At 41.8% G+C, this 23,761-nt stretch overlaps 1 protein-coding gene across 31 annotated transcripts in view; it reads left to right on the plus strand.

Moving 5' to 3' along the window:
• The window catches only part of LOC116385427 (receptor-type tyrosine-protein phosphatase delta), a 327,744-nt gene that overhangs the window by 282,365 nt on the left and 21,618 nt on the right, over positions 1-23,761 (plus strand). For 8 of the 31 annotated variants that reach the window (XM_031850888.1, XM_031850895.1, XM_031850891.1 and 5 more), the window contains 19 exons: positions 395-412; positions 2,402-2,512; positions 3,638-3,649; positions 6,628-6,897; positions 8,031-8,612; positions 9,023-9,168; positions 9,509-9,653; positions 11,224-11,529; positions 12,388-12,581; positions 12,979-13,005; positions 13,449-13,566; positions 13,997-14,584; positions 15,014-15,114; positions 15,248-15,504; positions 16,652-16,745; positions 18,381-18,590; positions 19,629-19,789; positions 21,717-21,728; positions 22,621-22,733. In XM_031850888.1, the coding sequence (XP_031706748.1) occupies positions 395-412; positions 2,402-2,512; positions 3,638-3,649; positions 6,628-6,897; positions 8,031-8,612; positions 9,023-9,168; positions 9,509-9,653; positions 11,224-11,529; positions 12,388-12,581; positions 12,979-13,005; positions 13,449-13,566; positions 13,997-14,584; positions 15,014-15,114; positions 15,248-15,504; positions 16,652-16,745; positions 18,381-18,590; positions 19,629-19,789; positions 21,717-21,728; positions 22,621-22,733 (3,465 nt within the window). The remainder of the gene's footprint in view (positions 1-394; positions 413-2,401; positions 2,513-3,637; positions 3,650-6,627; positions 6,898-8,030; positions 8,613-9,022; positions 9,169-9,508; positions 9,654-11,223; positions 11,530-12,387; positions 12,582-12,978; positions 13,006-13,448; positions 13,567-13,996; positions 14,585-15,013; positions 15,115-15,247; positions 15,505-16,651; positions 16,746-18,380; positions 18,591-19,628; positions 19,790-21,716; positions 21,729-22,620; positions 22,734-23,761) is intronic. The other 23 variants (XM_031850910.1, XM_031850911.1, XM_031850913.1 and 20 more) reach the window with 10 other exon arrangements.

Below are 23,761 nucleotides of genomic sequence, written 5' to 3' on the forward strand. Positions count from 1 at the left end.
AGGTGAAGCAAAGGGAAATCTCAAGTTGTTTAAATACGACTGCTCTCAATCTCATACACAAAGTCGTCAAAAGTCTCTCCCTTCAGGAGACGGTCTTCAGAAGCTATTGCCACTTCCAAAAATGGCACCTCCCCGTGCTACATCAATGTACAAGTTCTTCTCTTTGACCTATGCTTTTTTCTATGATGAATCCTGTCTATCTTTGCCAGTAGAGTACAGAACAATTCTCTCTCTCTCTCTCTCCCTCTCTCTCTCCTTTCTCTTTCCTCTAGTACCTTTATTTACGTACCCTGTTAAATCTAATTTGATTCTTCTTCCAAAGCCCCAAGCCTCTATCTACTCGTACTAATGCTTCTTCTTTCTAATCTTATTTGCATTCATATTATCCACCCAGGTGGTACACCAATAAGAGGTAAGAGTGCTGAACTGACGTTCACAGAATGAAAATAATACAAATTCATTCTTGCTGTCAACCCATCCATTCACTTGAATCACCTCCATTTTTGTCCTGTTTACCAAGACCGAAACCCATTACATTCATACGGACCTTCCTTCTTATTTGTCCTATTTTCGTTGACTAAATTTGTATTTCATTTTTCTTTGTCTATGCTTTATTTACTCCTTTGTATTCTGGTTTCAAGAGCCCGTTTAGCTCAGTTGTGATATGCTTGCCCTGGCTCGAATAAGCATATCCAATGACAATTCTTTTTTTTAAACTATATTTTTTTCCGTTCATTTTTGTTTTCTTTTTGGCCATAGCGAATCATGTGTCCCTCTTTTTGTCCAACTAAAACAACCAAGCATTTTTCCCCCTTAGCTGTTCTTGTTCAGCACTAAACAATATGCACAGATGCTGTGGAATCACGCAGGCATGCTGAAGACAACATTGCCTCTCCTCTGCTTTTTTCTCCCAAAGAATTCTTTCTATATTTGCAAACTATTTTTTTTCCATTTCTTCTATTTGCTTTCCTCTCCTGTACCTCTACAAAAAAGCCCAAACAACCACTTTTTTGATAAAGTTTCTACGGTGCTTTTTTTTCTCTTTCACCTATTTTTCTTACTTTTCTTGGGTTTGGAGACTATTTTCCTTTTTGACTTTTTTTCTTCAGGGTTTGGGGAAGGCAAACAGTAGAGTCTGGCGAGGACCTGATTGGCTCATTTTTGCCGTGTGACATGAAGCTGGAGAGTTGTTGATGCATAAAGCCATTTTTCCCTGGGTCATGTGACACCACACTGCTGATCCCATTTGTGGATTTTTATGGGTGTCTTTTGTAGCTTTCACAAGCTAAAGCAGTGGTTGGTTACCTTCTTGTCGGCTCAGGTCGATATTTTGAATTTTGTCTTCTAATACAATTGCATTTTATTTTTCAGCTAAGGGTTGTCAGAAGGTTGTAAGTTGTGCCGACATACATTTCTTGCCAAGATTTGCATGTCAAAACTTTTGTTATTGAGGGTTATATGTTGGTTTTGCCTTACATAATACTTCAATTAACATTTTTTCCAAACATATGAGCAGCATTTTTCAATTTTTTGTATGGGCTGCCTTTTTTGAAAGTTACTTCACCTAGATGAAGTCCCCAAAATTATTCAGTTAGGTGAATACTACACTCAATCTGTGATTGAATATGCTAAAATTCATACCTAAATTTCTTTCTTTTAATTGTCCTCCCTTGTTATGCTGCTTTCTTATACTGTAAACCTTTTTTCGTTTGATCCATGTTTCCCTAAAGCAGTATCACTCATCCCCATATTGACCAGTCCAGTGATATGTTGTATATTGAAGGGCTTGCCCCTATTCTTCAAAGTGAAATTATGACTTTTTTTTAACATTGGCGATAGGATTAGGGTCTTTTTAGATCCTATAGCCTATAAGCCTATAAGCATTCGGGCTTTTTCTCTAAAGAAGTCATCGACAAGGTAAATGTATTATAGACAGACGGTAACTTAGGAGCTTTTCTTTTCTTTTGGTTGACGATGTGTTATTTTCTTTTCCCTTGTGGTTACTTTAGCCTTGTTAAATTGTATTACAATGTCTTGCATGATTACCATTTGCAGATATCCCTCACCTATAGTAGGGTAACACAGTCCTCAGCCAGTGGATCAGGCTGTGATAATGATGGGGGCTTAACTTTAAAACAGAGTATTAAGTAAAAGATGCAAGGACGTAGTATTTCATTGATGCAGTTTATTGGATATTGTTTAATTTCAACTTTCCTCAAACTGTCCAACTACTCAGGCTTGACAGGACAAAGCAAAACTAGAAAGGAAGGGGGCTGATGTTGGCCTCCTTGAGGTTAAACAACTACTTTTCCTTGTTTTATGTTTGCTTGTGAACATGATGGAGAACAACAACATTTTAACCAAACATACCCCCCCAACCCCGTTTGCTATTCCCAACCAGGAGCCCTCCAGATAGAGCAGAGCGAAGAGTCTGACCAGGGGAAGTATGAATGTGTGGCGACCAACAACGATGGAACCCGCTACTCTGCCCCCGCAAATCTATACGTCAGAGGTAGGAAACACATGTTGACAACGCCGGCATGCTTTCTATCAAATATTATATTAATGTCCTCTTTAAAATTCGTGAGTAACCTTTAAATCAGCCAATAAAGTCTGCAGGGGCCATGTCCTGTGAGGCCGTTGTAAGTATGCTTGGTTTTTGTTGTTTTGGTTCTTTTTTTATTTTGCACTTGACTTACCTGCACTGATTTGAACCTACGGTATCTGCTGTTATGTGTTTCTGGTCCTTGTTGATAATCCTGAGCCTAACACCAATGACTAGACTGCTTGCTGTGTTTATCTACTAATTGCCTCTCAAACCTGACTGTCGGAGGTGGTAAAGGGTGGCGGGCCCTCCTCCATCAGTCCCAACTCTTTCCCCAGCATTGAACAGATCCTCTCCGGCCTTTTTTCTCCCTATTGATCAACACCAGAAGGATAGCTTTGATCTCACTAGTTTTACTGACAGTGAAATGTAGAAAATAAACAGTTACAACTGGTATGAAGTCATTCTAATATAGTGTTTTTTTTTCATTATCCTACTCCATATGTAAAATGATCTTCTAAAAACATAGTCCAAGTTTTTATATATAATTATGTATCATTGCTATACAGCTTCAGGATTTTAGCAAATACAAAACAGAACATGCAGAGTAGCAGCAGTGACTTGCTTTCTGTCACCATTTTTCCAAAGAGGCTGTAATTTTTCACTATTTATTATTAGTATTCGTACAATTAGTATTGTTTTAATTGAATTACCTATAAATAAGTGTTTCAGATGGATACTGTACATTTATTTTGTAATTTTTAAATACATTTTACAGTCTCTTTTGGTTAGCTTATGTAAGTAACATCATATACAATATATAATACAAATTAATTTGATGTATCATTATAAGCTAACCACATGGCTTGGGCAGAATTTGCATTAAAAGTAAACATTCTCTCGCTCATAATGTTTGAGCTTAGACAGGTCAGACACAAGGGGCTACCTGCACCTTGGAGACAGAAGGTCCTTCGAATTGTTTAAGTAGCATTTGAACACCTACAACATGGCCTTTTTACTCTCTGTGTTTCCCTTGTTTTTCTCCTTTCCTTATTTAATTTTGTTCTGCATCAAATTTCCTACATCCCTCAGAGCTACGAGAAGGTTGGTGTGTTTTTACTTTTTGAACACAACACAAAACATAAATAATTTTGTTTGGAAAAAAGAAAAGTTTTCTCTTATTTAATTTTTTTACCTCTAATTATATCATTTGTCGCTCATTCAATGTCCATGTTCCCATCGAGAATGCCCCGGTCTTTGTCAGAGTGCTTGACTGTCCAACAGGTGGTGCATGTTTGCATCTTTCAGGTGGGGGGTGGGGGGGTGGTAGGGAGGATATTTGCACATGTCTGAGGATCTATTTGCATGGTCACCTCTCAATGCTTGAGCTAGTCATCCCCTTTGCCCCGCCCTTACCCGAACCCTTACCCTGTCAGTGTTCCTGCTTGGTTCCTCTGATGACTCACCACACAGCAGGTCAATGGGATGAATAATGAATACGATTGTAATAATTAAATTAGTTTCAGTTAGAACAGAAAAGTAATGTGACGCACACGGCCAGCATACAAAATATCCTTGATTGGGCTCTTGGACTAATAATTGCTGTTCTACATAGATGCAGAGCTGCTCCATATCTTTCCCTCCATCGAGCCATTTAAGCACCACTGCACTAAAATGTTCCCTGTGATGCTCTCTCCAATGGAAGTTTCTCAGGGATAAAAGTATGTTGAAGCAAAATCAATCCTTTGTTGAAATGGGCACTAAAGTCAAGCGCCAAGCGGTAAAAACAACCTTGCCCTCGGAGATTATACACTTCCTCCGACTCGGATGTTTCTTCGCAGGAAGTCGTGAAAGAATGATGTATTTAGAGCGTTATTCACCAGACTTGACAAATGTAATGATATTCAAATGAGCACGATAATATTATGTCTGTGGGGAGCGTGATCCAATTGGATATTAATTAAATATTGAGTGAGAGAAACGTTGTATTTAATAATGCAAGCAGTTCCCCGAGATTCCCTCTCCGGAGAGAGCTGCAGTCTGCTCAACAGAATGGGCTCGTGAATTAGAAGCAGACAGCAGTCGACTATACCTGCACAAGTAACTAGTTTAGAGTCACAGGGACTACTGTAGAGGCAGCTTATAAGGATGGGTCAATTAGCAAGCAATAAGTACAAGTATCCACTCGTTTAAAAGCAACACGTTCCTTAACTGTTGTCTTCAAGGTTCACGAAATAGCTGAATAAATAATCTAACCAAAGCTAACAGTAATCTATTTCCAATACCATGAGCAGTAACACTGACTTTACTTTTACTTTCAACCCTCCCTAAATGTTTTATAGCAATACCCGGTAGTCCCTGTCTGTTTCCCACATACCTAAGCCCCTTAGTTATCCACTTCATTGACATGTACTTAGCTATTTTTGTATAAAACTCCTCACAAGTAAAACCTGAGGAGGGTCTGAGTCTTTTTTTAGTTTTGTCCATTCATAGACCCCTTGTCCTAAGATGTCTTTGTCGTCTTCTTCAAGTGTTTTAGTTCTCCCAGGACCTTGAGCTTGTACTCGTCACATTTACAACAATGTAGCAGTAGCAAACTAACCCTCCCATTACACAGTGTGCTACCACGTCTTCCTTCTGACCCCGTTAACCACTTATTTTACCCTTGTAGCCCTCTTCCCCCTGACTCCCTTACATGGTTGCCTCACAAAGTCACATATTGTTCTTGTATGCATGACGGACTCTTTGCTCCCCTCCAAAAGGCCTTGAAAGCCGTCCATGTGCATTATGAATGTTATACATTTAAGTTAACCTGAGAGTTTCACCTTTTCTTTGAAGTTTTAGCCTTTTATGTTTTTGGAGAATATTTTCTTTGGGGAATGTGTATCCGCTAGCGCTGTTAAATGATATGTTTGATTGTTTAAAATCCGGATTAATATCAATATTATTGTGGGTAATCATGATTTTTTTTAAAAAGAATAAGCCTTGATTGTACTTTGAAATGACATGAAAAACAATGACTAGTTAAAAAGCTGCCAGCAGTGATATTTTCTGCAAATGCATCTGCCTTGGAGCATCTTATCTCCCTCTTAGAAGATGTGCGGCTTGTCTAGATCCTTGACATGTTCCGTGGTAAAGTCACATTACAGAACCTTCAATCTGAATGAGCTCGCACAGCCTTTTATCGGACATGTACTGAGGCCTGCAGTCATGTCAAAATCATCTGAATTAGCATCAGTTAATATTTAGATTTTGATTCATTCACAGGACTGATTTCTACAATCGGAGAACAAAGTGTAGCGAGACAAGTTAATGCTTTAAGCGCCAGCATAATTGGTCCTCTTATGTGATAAGCGCAAGACCTTTCAATGGCTTTTGAATTAGTAAGCATAAAGGAAGTATGCATAACTTTTACTTTCATCCTCTGAGCTGGTGGAGTTCACAAGTCTAAAGCCACTTTTCAAAGTAAAGGCAGGAGAGGGAGACACGTTAAGGGTGATTGTGTGATCACTGAAGTTTATTCACGGTGCGAAAGCATAACATTTGACAGCCCTAGTTTCTACTTTGGTCTGACCCTAAATATTGCAGAGAAACACCATTCTCCTTTGATGCGTGTGCAACGTCTCGGAGTATTATCTATGTTTGTGTGATGTGAGAATGTGATGAGGCACATTATCACACATCAGCTGGAAGCGCGCAGCCGAAAAAGTTGTTTCCTCGCAATACAACTGTGGAGTGCTGTCGACTCTCCAGCACTTTGTGTAGTGCTGCATATCTGTTTTGATGGTGATACGGTATTTTTATGCATGGCGCTCGTGTTGTTCATTCACCATTGAAATATGTAAGTCTCGGATCAAATGTGTTTTCTTAGCCTTCATCCAGCAACCACAAGTTATTTATCTAGAAACCAATTTAATGTATATGCTATAATGTCACCTTTACAATATGCTAATGTTATTATATAACGATCAGTCAGTTTTCTTTTGGCAACATTTGAGGAGAATACAGACATTTTTTTTCTATGAATGGATTCTGTTCCATTTTCTGCTGGGTTTTAACACCACCTTTTGTCTTTTTTTCAGTACGCCGGGTGCCCCCACGATTCTCCATTCCACCTACAGACAATGAGATCATGCCAGGCGGCAGTGTCAATATCACATGCGTGGCAGTGGGCTCTCCCATGCCGTATGTCAAGTGGATGCTGGGTGCAGAGGACCTTACGCCAGAGGACGACATGCCCATTGGACGGAACGTCTTGGAGCTCACAGACGTCCGGCAGTCGGCCAACTACACCTGTGTGGCCATGTCGACCCTGGGGGTGATAGAGGCTGTGGCACAGATAACGGTGAAAGGTAAAGCTGAGCTTCTTCAGAATTAAAGGGCCGAGTAGAGTGCTCAGCAGCATGCTGATATATATACACACACATATATTTTTGTATTTTTATTTTATTTTAACTGCATGCATATACTATCTGGATATTTGAAGCTATATATATATATATATTAGGAGTAAATATCCAAGCAGAGACTATGGGCAGTCCTTTAAAGAAAGTTTACAGATGAGTTACCCTCACTGTCACGGTAACTCATCTGTGGAGGATTCCTTAAAGCTTTAGACAAGCCCTGCTACCAGCCCCAGTGCATTAGATGTCAGATGGAGAATATAGTGAAGTTCGTATCTCTCAGCTGGAGAGCTACAGAGCCACATGCTTGCCATTTCTGTTAGCGAGAGGTAGAGGAGGAGGAGGGGGCGGCGGCAGGGGGATGTAAAACGTAGCGAGTATTGTTTGGTGTCCTCTGTAGGCATGGTACTTATCGGAGTGTAATCATATCTACACAGCAGCGTACCAGAAAGATATCCCAGATTGGCGTCGCCATGTTCACGTGCACACGAGGGACCGACTCACATACACACACACACTCAGCTTTGTTTTTCCTAGACATAACATAGAAATATTAGTCACAATATAGCCGTCTGGCAGCAAGCTCCCCCAGAAGCATACTTGAGATGGCATATAAAGACAATCTATTGCCCTGATATCTTTTTGCCATGTGCCACGGCGTGGGGAATTAAAGCAATAAATTCAACTGTTAAATTATTAAAGTGATAAACACTGGGATATCCGAGATTAACGACAACAGCATTCTCAGTTGAACACGGGGTGTGCCAACCTTTAATCTTGCACATAACTTCATATCCAACTTTTTGTTTTTTACAAATGTAAACTAGAAAAGTGAAATAACACGAGGACGATCCACGCAACAGAAGGCACACATCATATGAGTCTCTTAGGACTCCAGATATACTGTACATCATCAGTGTCAAGTGCAATGGGCTGGAAAATGAATGTGATCAATATAATTCAACCATCTATGAATTAAAATAAAGTGTCTCTGGCCCATAATGTAAATGAATCTACAGAGGTATAGCATTGCTGTATACTTTGCTTTCCTCGTCATATTTATGTAATATTTATCATCACAGCGTTGCCCAAGGCTCCTGGCATTCCTGTGGTGACAGAGCGCACAGCCACCAGCATAACACTGACGTGGGACTCTGGCAATCCGGAACCAGTGTCCTACTACATCATCCAACACAAGTCCAAGTACTCGGAAGACTCGTACAAGGAGATTGACGGTGTAGCCACCACTCGGTACAGCGTGGGAGGCCTCAGCCCTTATTCGGACTACGAGTTTCGGGTGGTGGCGGTGAACAACATCGGCCGAGGGCCACCCAGTGACAGCATCGAGGCCAAAACAGCTGAGCAGGCACCCAGCACGGCACCGAGGCAAGTCAGAGGTCACATGATGAGCACCACCACCGCTGTGATCCACTGGGATGAACCGGAGGAGGCTAACGGGCAGATCATGGGTTACCGAGTCTACTACACCATGGATTCCACCCAGCACGTCAACATCTGGGAGAAGCAGATTGTTCGGGGGTCTAACTTTGTCACCATCCACGGCCTCATCCCCAATAAGACCTACTACATCAAGGTTCTGGCCTACACCTCAGTAGGCGATGGACCTCTTTCCGTAGACCTTCAAATAATCGCAAAGACGGGAGGTAAGCGTGCGGAATTTATAATTGAACAAGTTTGAAGTTTAACAAATGTTCAGACTCCACAATTAAACTTGGAGTGTCACAAACATTTTGAAGCCACGCTACTTTTTGTCACTGATCCTCATTAGTGGTTTACAGTCGTGAATGCATGATCCTCTTCAGGCTTTCTACAAAAACTTCAATTGGTTTTCTCAAGCAGGAAAAAAATTGTTTTGTATTTGTATCAAAATTCAAGTGCTTGGTTGTTTACTTCTCCTGAAAAAGTTAGTTTTCTTTCCTCATTAAGTAACCATGGACTGTCTCTTGTAGCGATAACTTAACGCAAAGTGACATCTGTGCCAGAATGACTGTGGTGACAATGAATATTGCAAGATGTGATGATAAATTAATTCATCTCTTTATTCCACTTGCAGTTCCCTCCCAACCAACCGACTTCAAAGGAGAAGCCAAATCAGAAACAAGTATTTTACTGTCATGGATCGCCCCAGCGCAGACTGGACAGGAAAATCAAATCACAGAATATGAAGTTATGTACAGGAAGAGGGACGACAAAGAGGAGGTAATCATTTCCTGACTTCACCCAATTATTTGGCCTCCCATTAGAATTAATGTCCATCATAACAAAATAAATATGATGAATCACACAGAATCATAAAATTAGAAAATTAGAAATTATAATTTTCTTGTGCTTTCCTAATACCAACACCAATAGCACGAATTAATAAGTCATACATATCTACATAATTCCATGGCGGAATTTACAGGTCCAGTGTTTGTAGTAGTTTTTATCAGGATATACAGTCACATTGTATCTTCATATCAGAAAGCAGCATCCCTATTGTATATGTGGTCCTCCCAGTCTTTACTTTGGAAGCTCACACATGAAACTTTCTCCACAGAAACGCATCAGCTTTGAGCCAACAACAACATACCTGCTGAAAGACTTGAAGCCCTTCACAACTTATACTTTTCGGCTGGCTGCCCGTAGTAAACACGGAGTTGGAGCTTACACCAATGAGATCTCGGCAGAAACTCCACAGACACGTAGGTCTTCTTCCTTATCTGACAGGGTTCAAACTATTTGGGAAGGAGCACATTTTCAAATGCATTCTAAATTTAAGTGCTGTAAAATTCCGAGAAAAAAAAGTGACAATGACGTCAGGAAGGGATTTGAGCACAGATATGATTTTGATTTAAATGGCGCACACATTTGAAAAAGTAAACAAGTGTTACCTGACCATGCAGAATTCACTTTGAAGAGGTTGCATGGACAGAGTACCCAGGCTGTCCTGTGAAGTCAGGACACAAGGTTACACAAACACGACAAACGAATGATAAAGCCTTGAATTATTAACACGACTGCCCACATCTGCATAACCCAGATGTTTTTCATGAGCGAAAGGGCATTTCAGGAAGCCTTGTCTCTTGACATTGCATGTCAGCCAAAAATAAAAGAGAGAATTTTCAAAATGAGCTTTCTGTGTAGCTACACCACCAAGAACCACTTGGGATTTTTTCCCATTTCCGCTATTGATGTTCATACTCAATTCAAATTAGAATCAAGAAAGTGGTGGAGAAACGACATCATAGAAAGCTCACAGCAAGTGTCGTCTCTGTAGTTAGGGACATTTCCACCCAAAAGACCCCAGATTTATGAAACAAGTCAAAATTGAAAAATTGGATTCAGTTACAAAATCAAACTAAATCCAGTGCAGTTCAACTCAATGTGATTACCAGTCAGAGAATTCCCCTTAAACCATGTGTGAAAACAAACAAACCACTGAACTGTTTTGTCTTTGCACATTAACATAAATCTGAGGTCTCTGAAGGCCAAGGGCAGAGATCAGGTGGGTATAAAAGCTCAAACTCTACCCAGATGTATGTTCTGAGGTAAATGATGTTGTCAATCAAAAAGTGCATGCCAATGTTCTCAGAATCTAATAAATCAGTCGTGTCTCCTTGGGAAGTTCTCTGTTGTACAATCAGGCTTTTACCACAAACCAACAGGCTTCGGAAAGGTTGGTGACAAATACAACATTTTTCTATTTTGAATAGTTAAAGCATCAACCTTTATGTTTTTGGATTGATGGTAACTGCTTGCCAAATTTGTCTTAGATATTACTTCATTTATTTTGGAATGGTTTTATCCTAAATTATTCTGAATTAATTTTAGAATAAAATGATCTTATACATAGAATTTTAGGATATATGATTTTTGTTTCATTTTTAACATATATATATATATATATATATTTCCATGACAAAGGTAGGTTACATATGTTAAAGCTGTCCTTTTCCCAATCAGCACCTTCCATTCATCATCAGTGTGTACATGTTTGTGTTGGTCTTTGCCTTTTGTCTTGCCTGTATTTTCTATGTTTCCTTGAGTTAATATACTTTATTTTTACCCACATAAGTCTTTGTGCATTTTCCTCATTTTGTGTCATTTTATTTTCCTCTTCTTTTTTTCCCTTTGTTTGGTCAATTCTTCCATCATCACCCCGATCAAACCAAACTGAAACTCCTTTAAAACCAAAAAATCCAACTCAATGAACGGCCTGACCAAACAAAAAAAAAAAACCTTCACCTGCACCCAATCCAACACATCAACCAGAACCCTCAGGCCCACCTCAGGAAGTCCAGTGCTACAGCCCCAGCTCCACCAACATCCTGGTAAGTTGGCGGCCACCCCCAATGGAATTACAAAATGGGATCATAACGCAATACACCATCCACTATACTGCAACTGAAGGCGAGGACGCCACTGCTCGTCAAATCTCCAGCATCCCTCCGGAGAGCTCTCAGTACCTTTTGGAAAACCTGGAAAAATGGACAGATTACCGCGTGACGGTTACCGCTCACACAGATGTCGGGGCAGGACCGGAAAGCCTGCCGCAGCTCATCCGCACGGAGGAGGATGGTATGTGTTCGCTCAAACAAAGCTCCAGCTGAAAATCCAGTCCACCCCTCTTAACCTACCCCGTCAAATACTAACAACCTCGTCTAAATCTACGATTCCCCCTTCTTTCCTCCCCCCTCTGCCTGCTTCTAGACTGTCGCCACTTGATACTTTTAGCCCTGTTTTGGACTTGCACTTTTTCACCCACACAAACTGTGACTCACTTTGCAAAAGCACCTTTTTTATTTTTACATTTTTTTTTTTTTCCCTACGCTGCTCAATTTCAACACATGGTATGGCATTTTCAACTGCAGGCCTCCAACTTCCAGTCCCAACTGTCATTTTTGAAATATTCTCTGCAGTGTTTTTGAGCGGCAGCATTTTTTGGAACTTGGCAAAAGGACCAGTTCTGGACAGTGGGAAGGACAATAGGTGGAAGACATTTTTGAAGGCCATTTTTTTATATTTTTTCTCCCCTCATGTGATAGAATCATTTTTTTTATTCATTTTTTTCCTCCCACCATAGCCAAAATTCTTGTAGTGCTTCAAGTATTTGAAGCACTTGAAGCCCCCCTTTGGCTCCACTTTTCTATTTTGGCAAAACACATTTTTATTCTATGTTTTAGAAATCCACTCTACCCATTTTTAATGTTTCCAGATTAGGTCAGTTGTCAGACCTGTTTTTGCTGTTGGTTTTTCCCCCTTACCATTGTTGAAATATTGATGTCATGCAGTGCTTGTTGCAGTTTGCTGCACTTTTGTGATTTTTTTTGTCACTGCAGCATTTTGCGCTACGGCTTTTGGGCAGGAAATAGCAAGAGGGCAAAGGGGTTCTCCATAATTTTGACCTTTTTTTTCTATCCCATGGTGTTCCTCCAGTTCCTAGCGGGCCACCTCGTAAAGTTGAGGTGGAGGCTGTCAACTCCTCATCAATTAAAGTGATCTGGCGTTCACCGATGCCCACCAAGCAGCACGGTCAGATCCGAGGGTACCAGGTGCACTATGTCAGGATGGTTAATGGGGAGCCCACAGGACAGCCAGTCAACAAGGACATCCTGATTGATGATGCCCAGGTACGACACCCTTTTCAACCAGCCGACACATCTCTCAGACACAAAGTATCGCTTTCTCTCTCTCACCTTTACATGCGCTACAGAAACGTATGTTAATTGGAGTGGAAAAAAACTCACTTTCACCATGGCATATCAATTATTAAACTGAATCGAAAGTAGTTAGCATTTAACTGCTGTGTCACTAATTACAATTCTACCGGAGGCAGAAGTTGTGCACATTTATTGACAAGTCTATATATGATCATTGTTACTTTTACAATAATTATTTTATCAACATACAGATTTATTTGGTGGTTGCAGACAAACTATGTGTGTATATTTTCTCACCAGTGATCAGTGTCTGTACCTGGCCTTATTTCTTGTCTCTTTTCTCTCCATATTCGTATATCATAATCAGTGGGAGTACGATGATTCTACCGAACATGTGAGTAGTTAAACTTGACAAAATTCGAATCTTGTTTTCCCCTGCTGTCATCCTCTGCATGAATGGCATGTGTCTTTTGTGCCTTAGGAGTTCAAGACCTCAAGCATTTTAAGCATTAGCTTGAGCGCTATTTCAGCTTCGTAAGTTATTTGGAAAACAGCAGATGGAATCCTTGACTAACACTAGTACAGACCTTAAAGGTTTGAAGTCCATTGGTGTTTACTGCCGGAGCTATTTTGCAACGTACGAAAGAAACACTCTTTGCCGAGCAGCTTATCACGACCATTCCTATCCACTGAAGCATGCCTCAATTTAAAGTATAGCTGTGAGAATGTGTCTGTTGTGTTTTTCCTGATGATTATGCTTACGTATGCATTTATCTCGCTCCTTGCTTGTATGCGTGCAAGTGAGTGTCCTGCAACTTAAGTCCTCCATCTTTACAGGAAATGATCATCACAGAACTGCAGGCTGAGACCACATATTCAGTTACTGTGGGAGCCTATACAACCAAGGGCGACGGTGCACGCAGCAAGCCCAAACTGATCACCACCACTGGCGCAGGTACTGTAACCGCAACCACTGACGAATCTCCTGTGGTTCAGTGCTATACCTTTTCATCTGAGACTGCATTTCTACTCTGAAAAGATGTGAAACTGCAGCCGATAAGGGGGGAAAAAAGTGCCGGGCAGATATTCTTCTCATCGAGTGTGTAAAGTGTGAATACAGCTAATTACCGTCTCATTTAGTGCAATAACTCTTACCCACTGGTGTGACATGGCACTGCTGAAGGCATTTTTCAAAATAATGAAAAATGTAGAGGGAGTGAAAGAAAGAGAAGAAAAGTTCAGCTCTTTTGACAGTGTTGTACCACAATAAAATGACTTACAACACACAGATAATGAATGCCTGTCTACTACAAATATGATAAGATGGAAACATCATTCTCCATATTCATAACTATGTGTCCTTTTCTCCACTGGTACCGTCTTAGTTCCTGATAAACCTCGGCTAATGGTCAGTACAACCAACATGGGCACCGCTCTCCTCCAGTGGCATCCCCCCGCATTAACCCACGGCCCCCTGCAAGGCTACCGCCTCCGCTTTGGCCGCAAAGACGTGGATCCGCTGACCGTCATCGAGTTCCCCGAGCGAGAGAACCACTACACTACCAAAGAAATCCATAAGGGAGCATCGTACACTTTCCGTCTTTCCGCACGCAACAAGGTGGGCTTTGGTGAAGAGACGGTCAAAGAAGTCACCACGAATGAGGACGTGCCAAGCGGCTACCCTCAGAGCATTACAGCAGAGGGTGCCACCACCTCCACCATTCAGGTCAGCTGGCAACCTCTTTTGCTGGCGGAGCGAAACGGCCAAATAGTGAAATATGCTCTGCAGTACAAGGACATCAATAGCCCACGCAGTCCCTCAGAACTCTTCATCACCGCCCCGGAATCCACAGTCACCCTGGATGGCCTTAAGGCAGATACCACTTATGATATTAAAATGTGTGCCTTCACCAGCAAGGGCTCTGGTTCCTATAGCCCAAGTGTCCAATTCAGGACACAGCCTTTGGATCAAGGTAGGACCAGTCCCTGAACCTTTTTTTGCTCTTTCCCTTTTTAAAATCAACCTTTCCCTGCGCAGCCCTTTCCAACCACAGCAGCTTCCTCTGAAAGCATCACGTTGAGAAAGCATGGAATCACCCACAGGACTTTGGTATTAACATATTGTCCAACCATTAGTCTTCCTAATCTTAGAACGATTTAAGAAAGTCACATGGAGTAAGTATGTTTGTTTGTTTGTGTCTCGTCGGTCAAGCAAAGCTCAGTCATTAATGTAAGGGTTGGTGTTGGTGAGAAGGTAAGAGGACAGTGTTGAGTTCAGTGTAGTACTGCCTGCTTTTGAAGAAGAGATTCTCAGGTAAGCACTGGTGACGGACCATTAGTGTAGATATATAGAAAAAAAAGGATGTTCTGTGTCTAAATCACCTGCTCCCCCTTTCTTTTAGCAGTGTTTGCAAAAAATTTTCATGTGAGAGCTGCCATGAAGACATCCGTGTTGCTGACCTGGGAAATCCCAGATACCTACAACCCAGCTCAGCCTTTCACTGTGAGCACTGCCAAGATAAATATACAATTATCATGTGTATATATACGTACCCTACACAATGCTTTGACACAACGAATGATTCAGTTGACATCCTAAACAAAGTCTTCACATGAAACAACTCATTCGCATACAGATCCTTTACGACAATGGGCAGAGTGTGGAGGTGGATGGGAAGCTAACACAGAAGCTAATCGTGGGTCTTCAACCTGAGACGCAGTACTCCTTCCTCCTGACCAATCGTGGCAACAGTGCCGGCGGTCTGCAGCATCGCGTGTCTACCATGACGGCCCCAGACATTCTCCGCAGCAAACCCGACCTGGTTGGCAAGACCAACTCAGACGGTATAGTGACTGTGGAGCTACCATCGGTGCAAACAGCTGAGAGAGTAAGGTGAGTAGAGCTGAGAAAGTGACATCTAATTACTCAAACTTTGGGTTGCCCCCCTGAAGGTGGATGATTTGAATCGTATGTTGAGAAGCCCCCACGTTGACTCGCATTTCTTTTTTTTGTGTATTGACCCCTGCCCCGATGCATTGACCTGGAGTGCTGTCTCTGAATTGATTATATTTAGATTTGGTTACTTCCCTACTTGTCAATGTACACGAAATGGCTCTTTTGTTGGATATGTGACTTCACCACTATGGTGCCGTGGAATTTTTCTGTCCATTGCTAAAGTCAATATTACTGTTTATTATTTGGTACCGATACATTATGAATGGAAATAAAGCAGATGACTTGATAGCTGACCTTGTCAGGGGTAATTCTTCCAAAACAAAGTCATTTCTATGCTTCCCTACATTTCAGTGTGATATCCACTTCAGCTCAGTGATTACACACTGAAAGAGCTCGACTCATGTAAGCGCACTCCTTTAAGCCCTATGAAGTCTCTTACAGCCTTTCAACAAAGCCCAGGGTTGTCAGAAGGCCAAGCAGCACATCCGATTGTAGACTGATGCTTCAAACCCATCTTGGCTTTTTTGATCTTGCTGGATGCACTTGGCCCACCGTCTCCCATGCCAGAGCTTAAGCTAATTAGTTTCCCATTAGCCTGCCACACTGCCTTCCTGGCTAACGCTAGCTAGTGCAGTGCCCAACCAGGAAGCCCAGAAAACTCTGGCAGAGGCCATTATCGCTCCTGCCACCCTGATGAAGGGACCAAAATCCCTCTAATTCTGTATCTTTTCTTCGTGCGCAGAGGTCTCCTAATCAGCACACGGGGGGCCTCAGAGAGGTGCAACTGTACTGCCCGACTTCTCTGAACATGCTCAAATTAAATAGAAAACAGAGGAAAATGGCCCCAATTAAGAGATAGAGACTTGCTTTCATTTGTAACGGCATACTTATGCATCTTTTTTCATCAGCTTCTGGTAAGCAGATGAACCTAATACAGGTCGACATGGTGGGCAATGCTGTATTTGTTGTTGCTGTAATAGGATTTGTTTTTCTTGTCCAGGAAACGGTGACCAATCGCATACAAATACAACTTGTGTCTTTTAATAAGTGGCAGTGATCTTTGACCTACATTTTTATTTTCCAGGGGATATTACATCGTGGTAGTGCCTCTGAAGAAGCAACGCACCGGCAAGTTTTTCAAACCCTGGGACAATCCCGATGAGATGAATTTGGAGGAGGTAAGTTTTAAGGTTGATCTTGAGATTATAATGACAGAAAGTAAATAGTTAAAAAATCACATCTGTTATCCAGTTATTGTTCACAGCTTCTTCATAAGGCCTATATAACTGCATTCATCACACCTTTCTTTTCTCAAAACTGGAGAAAATAAGTTGAGGCCTATAAGAGGGCAGGAGGAACAGGAGATGAGTCTCGCTGATTGACGCAAATAGCTGCAGAGAGCACTGTTCATATGGAAATGAGAACATGAAGTAGCCATCAAGTGCACTGCTCAACCCCCCCCCATCCCCTCCTCCCCCTCCTCTTTGTGTCTGTGGTAATTACCTGAAGAGCTGCATCAGGCCTCCATGTCCCTTCTCATCCCATACAAAGCTAGGCTACTGCGTATGTAACACTGTGTGCATTGCAGGTATGATTTACTGTGAAAGCAAATGAAAGCTTTTATCACGATGCATTGTAAGCTGCGATTACGTTTACGTTGTCCTTTATATGCGGAGTCAAACATTGCAAGCTAATGGTTCTAGACGTTCGGTGCAGCATATACTGCAGTCTCTGTCCTAGAAATGCGTAGAAATGGAAACTTCTATAAAGTTTTTACCCCTCGGGTTACATAAAAATTTAAATTCTTGCAAGGATTCTTATTTCTAAATCAAATCCTCTGGCAAATTATTTTGAAACTGAGTTTTTGAAATATTTATTTCTTTAGTATAAGCATCACAAATATATCACGTGTCTAGGGGGCTAAAAGAAGAAGAAAAAACACACCATGTCTCATCTGGCTTTGGCTTTACTGCTCATGCCTACAGGCCCATGTCTGTAGCCTTGACCGATTGCCCAAAAGTCTCCCCTCTGTCAGAATTTATTTGTTTGTCAATATTGGCACTCACCTTTTCACAACTTTTCCCAAGGGCAGCTAGATTTAGCCCCGTTGACAGGAGAGATGATTGAAGACATTATCGGGCAGCACCAACAGCCCCGCAGCCAAAACAGAGCACACACGATAACGCACACACTCTGATGTGAATGACAGCCGCACAGAGCGCGCGTACACACACACACCCGTGCGTGCACACAAGTCAGAGATATGAAATCAGACACCCAAACAACTATCGGGGGCTTGATTAGCATAATTATGATCCGCGCTTTGTACTGGGAGCTTAAAGCCAGATAGAACAGACTTGTATGAAGGGCACACTTGATGTGGTTCTTTCATTATTATTGTTATTATTGTTGGCTGAAGGAGCAGAAGTGGTGTTTTTGGCTACATTATGTATCCTCACTTTGCATATCTTTCATTCATATTTATCAAAAAATGAATTGGAATATTAATAATAATGTTACTCAAATCCAGCAAAAATGTATTCAGTCTCTTTTATTTTCCTGTTTGAAGCTTCACAGTTTCACAGATTCACAGATCTTTTAATCTCACAATCTTTTGTAGTCAAAAATTACAGATGAATTAAGTCACTGATCTTCTCTGTAACGTTCTGCCTGTTGCAATCAGCATTGTCAGCTCGGCAATCAGAGAGAAATCTCGATAGATGGATTTGATTTGTGTAAATGTGTTTCCGTGTGCGGTGCAATGGGTCCCTTTGTGTTATCAACCGTCTGCCTCTTTCTACTCCTCACTGTAGCTGCTGAAGGAGATAAACCAAACTAGCAGAGGCCTTCGCTTCCAGAGGCAGGCAGAACCCAAAGCCTATATCGCTGCCTACTTCAAAGTCCTGCCCAACAATTTCAACCTGGGAGATGGCAAGACCTACAGGGGCTTTGAAAACAAGCAACTCCAGAATGGCCAGGACTACATCTTCTTTGTGCTTGCGGTTCTGGAAATGTTGGAAAATGTAAGACTGCTTTCTCAAACATGTTTTATTTCCATTTCTATCCATGTGTGCCTCATTCTTTACTTGAGTTCAGCTTCAGACATGAGCTTGACATCCCGTGCTCGTGATCTTGTGGTCTTCGTGCTAGGAACTGTGCATCTTGGCAGAGGGTCGGAGTTTGCCTCGGGTTTGACGTGTTACTCTGAGCCTTTGTGATGCTTTTGACTTAAACACTTGAAGCTGCAGCTGGCCTAAGAAGCTGACCCTCGCTGCTTTGGGGAGAGAAACCCCTGAAGACCTTAGCCAATCGCAAGAATACCTCGATAACAGAGCTCCTCTTTAATTGCGTCCTATGTGCGGTGCACCTTATCTCCGCTGCTGCAGCTAGTGTGTATTTGTGCATGTGTCTTTCTGGACTGAAGACCCGAAAGCCGCATGATTAGGCAGCTGCAGGCGTGATGAAGGATATGATGAGCTGCAGGGTCTATAGTGCTTTCCTCGCACTCTCTCCGCTAACCCTGGGGTCAGGTAGAGCAAAGAGATAATGGCAAATGGAGGGAAATCTCTAATTTGCTCACTGAGGCATATATTTTCTTCCCACTAGACCTTTCCTTTAATCTCCTCGTAGAATGTGAAATAGTTCAATCAAGTCTCCTGTAAAGGAGAGATATTGAAGATAATTTTGATTGGTCAAGCTGCAGCTTAGCAGAAATTACACAGCAAAACTTTGAATTGGCTTTTAATTTGTATTGTTGGTCATGCTGTCTTTGTCAGAGTCTTGTCAGATATGCTCGGTAGTGAGGGGAAATTAATTGAAGTCTCGCGGTAGTGCTTTGAATATCTTGAGCTCTGGATCCACTATATTTCTCCGCAGTTCTGGACTTTGATGCAACATAGGCGAGAAAACATCTTTCAAAATCACTAGATTATCGATACAATTGAGGCGTAGGTAGAAGGATGATGTCCGGTACGTAGAAGCAGCATATGACAGTTGGTCTAAACTAATACAACACAGGTTCTATGATTGATTGATCAGTGATTTGCCTTTCCCTGGCTCAGATCATGTATGCCACAAGCCCCTACTCGGACCCGGTTGTGTCGCCCGATATCGACCCCCAGCCGATCATCGATGAGGAGGAAGGCCTTATCTGGGTGGTGGGCCCTGTGCTAGCCGTCGTCTTCATCATATGCATCGTCATTGCCATCCTCCTCTACAAAAGGTGAGGATATTAAGTTATTATCTGCATATAGAACTACAAACAGAAATTATAACAACTGTTCCCACTAAGTGAAACAAATGCGCAGGAATCCACCTCAGATGGGACGTAAATGCTACGTACAGTACACATTGTTGTGCACTTCCAATTTACATATTGCCATTCAATATTTAATATTCATGTCATCAATACAATACCCCATACAAATCTTCAATCAGGACGTTAAATGGAAGATTTGAACTCAAGGCACATTGATCTTCAGACTATTCATGACCCTCACTCTCAGCAGCACACACACCCCCACACAATCTCTCAGATGAGTAAATCCAAACATACAGCTGCCCCAAACTGTGAAGCCATTGAATGCAGATGCCCACAATTCTTCACACAGACACGTGTGTTGACTGAATGTTAATCAGACACACACACACACACACACACACACACGTAAAATACTTGCGGTAGTGCACTTTCACACCAAATCAAAACAGCTTCTTTTTTTTGTCTAAAACCCCCAAGTAGTAGCGAGACCTCGTGCTGTCACTGCTCATCAGTCAAGCGTAGGAGGGGAGAGCTTTGACTATCTGCTGCATGTCACTGCATGTGTCTGCAGCTTTAGAGAGGCCCTGGAGCCTGGGCAAGCACCCCCCCCCCCCCCCCCTTTTTTTCTTTTTTTACGACTGCCCATTCCACGAGGGAGAGGAGCTCTTGATCCCGACTCTGACCTAATGATGCCCTCCTGCTTTGCCCGGATACACACAAGCGCATATCTTATATGCGTGCGTCCACACACTGATTTTTTTTGTCCGTCCTTCACTCGCTCGTCTCTTCTCACCTTTTACATAAGGCATATTTTCTGCAGTGTTCATTCAATCAAATGTCCAGTCCTCAGCAGAATTTTTACAGTAGTCCACAAGAAGTAATTTTGTAGAGGTAAGATTAGCAAGTGAAGCGTCAGCACAATGTAATCGGTAACAGCACCAATACTAAAGACATCAATGGTAGTGTAATGTAAGAGGTTTACGCATACAGCTTTATTCTCTTACACATTATTGTCCTTGGACTCCATTTAAATAAAGTTTTGGTTTGGATGATACGAAGGTGAAGTGAAAGTGAACGAAGAACGCGTGTGCACGAGCTTCAGGCAGAGCTTCCATTTGTGGCACGCCGATTTACACATCGATCACCAAGCCGCGGTCACCGCCACGTTGGGGAACTTTCAGTGCGTAACCAGGAGACATTGCTCATGTCGAGATCAATTTTTATGTGACAGAACGCTCATGTTGTGTTGAGCTCTGGGAGAGGACACGCGAATAAAAATATGCAGCTTCGCCGGAGAGAAATGCAAATCACAATCATTCGTGCAGCTACACATAGAATAATTGAAGTCAAGCCAGGTCTGCTACCAAATCGATTTAAAATAGCGGTAACATGCATTTTAATGCGATATATGGTTGGAGTTATATAAATGAATTACAAATGATGATCTCACATGTTCACATTGATAATAGTACATGCATCAATCTTGAATATGCATAATTCTTGATCTTAATAAATCTCACACTGCAGAAAAAGACAGACACAGCAATTAGGAGTCAAGAGATGACTTTTATGCTTGAACAAGAAGCAATCAGCTGAAACTGCTTGAAATAGCAGAGATACACTGTTCAAGTCTTGGATGCACCTGGGAAACTGTAGTATTTGAGACAAAGAGCCCCAAGGCTGCATAATTGAGCAGAAATTCTCAAGTGAAGCATCACTAATCTCGCACGCAGAGGAAACATTGGGATATGATTGGTATCGTTTGTCTCTTATAAAGTCATTCACTTAATCGAAAGAAACGTTTCTGGAATTCTCCATTATATAAAGCCAAAGGTCTTACCACCTAATGTTGTGTCGATATTTCTTTCCTTGCTGACCAATGGAGCAGCAAACCAGACAGGTAAGCGTGAGAGAAGTAGAGAGAAACTAACTCCCTTTAAACCCCTTTTCTCCCTAGACTGTACATAGTAAATATAAACACATGACAATTGGTCGCCCACTGGAGTTGATGTCATTCCTGAAATCCTGCTGTGCTTAATCAACATGACCATATGTGAAACACATCTTTTGTACTGTTAGCAGTTATTTATATCAAAGTTGTCAGCAGGCAATTATTGAGAAATACAAGCACACACATGTTTTTACTGTTCCTACTGCTAATACACTTCCACCACATTACCTTTCTATTGTACACATGCTGTAACTACGACATGTTATCCACGTCAGTGACCAATGTTGTGTCGATTCTTATGAATGAACAAACCCCATTGCATTTTGTGAAAATGGCCTCTTGTGTCAGAGGTGACAATGTAGTGCACTGTATATACATGGGAACGAGTCTCTCTACAAATGTGAATTTTGTATTCAAATTAGTGAAAAATGAAGCTAAAATAAAACAGAGTGGAACAAATATCAAGGACACTCTTCAACATCCAGTACAATAGCCCTGTAGTAAATGTACCTCTGTTAAGCATGTCACGTTTTCTGTTGTTTCTTAAATAAGGTAACTGGACTGCAATCTCAACACCACCCGCTAAAAAATTCTATAGAGTTGAATTGACACGCTATCTGACACTTGCATTAAAAAGTGAACATTAGGCTTCACTAAAAGTAGCATTTACTGGTTAAGGGCTATTGTATTGAGTTGAAGTGATGATGTTACAGGCCTGTCACCTCCTCAATTACACATTTGCCTGCAGTATTTATTAGACCACAAGGCAAGCTTGGAGGTTATAGAGTAGGAGTTTTGAGCACAAAAAAAAGGAAAAAAAAAATATCTGTTTGTTCTGCAGAAAAAGAGCAGAATCTGAAGCTAGGAAAGGCAGTCTCCCCAACAGTAAGGAAATGCCGCTGCACCATCCCACTGACCCGGTGGAGCTTCGACGCCTCAACTTCCAAACGCCTGGTACGTATATTCCAAATGACGGCAGTGATGACCCATTCACTGTAAATGTAAAACTGAATGTGCACTGTGAAAAGGGATGCCAAAGCAATGGACTGTGTACGTATCCGTACACGTTTCTTCATTTGCAGCCATTGCCGACATTGAAACCAAATAAGGTGTCTTCCTTAAAAAGCACCCGTCATCTTGGCAGTGAGATTGGCACGACACAAGTGCGCAGTTTGCTGGTAGACAGTGGACAGGTGCTTAGACAAGGCACAAAGGGTCAAAACTGACAGTTTGGCCCTCTAGAGACACTTCTCGGTGGAAAATGAAGAGGCAGAAATGCAAGCTTGACAGTTTCGTGGCAGCTGTCGTTTTCCTCTGCACCTGGGTTATCCAGGTCATCAACACTTGTCATGCTTAGTCAGAATAGCGCAGTCCTGCTTCGATGGCAATCTGCTGCTAGGAGACAAGAGGCAGCGTTGGGGAAGGTGAGGGAAATGCAAAATGTGTCATGGATCTGTGTTCCATTTTGTACGCAAGCCAACGGATAGCGACGGAAAAAGTGGCGGCACGCTGTAAACACGACTGTCCACTCGCTCCTATAGTGACCTTTAGTGCCGAGGTGAGTGGCGGTCAGTGGCAATGCTTTGACTCAGTCATGTGGTCTTTTTCTCGCCTGGGGAAACAATGGGAGTCACAGTCCATTGATCACCTGGAAATGAGGTATGCATCTCTGACCGAGAGAGAGAGAGAGAGAAAGAGAGTGAACTGCCGTTGGAGTTCCTCTGGCAACGACTGGTTTGGGGACAGGTGTTCAGAGACTGTCAATAATGTATTATCAAAGCCATAGTTTTCAGGTCAGCTGGTATGAGAAGAGGATGAATTATCCCTGCAGGCTCATTTTTGAAAAAAAAAAGAAAAGATTTTGCATATTTATATAAGCTCTTCAATGATGTTAGGACCATTACTGTCTGTTTCATCCTGGCAGAGGGGTATTTTTCCTTTTGGCTCAGAGTGATCTCAACCATCCAACTATTTCACTCACC

Source organism: Anarrhichthys ocellatus, unplaced genomic scaffold (assembly GCF_004355925.1).
Source record: "Anarrhichthys ocellatus isolate YVR2014 unplaced genomic scaffold, GSC_Weel_1.0 scaffold11, whole genome shotgun sequence".
NCBI classification, from domain to species: domain Eukaryota; kingdom Metazoa; phylum Chordata; class Actinopteri; order Perciformes; family Anarhichadidae; genus Anarrhichthys; species Anarrhichthys ocellatus.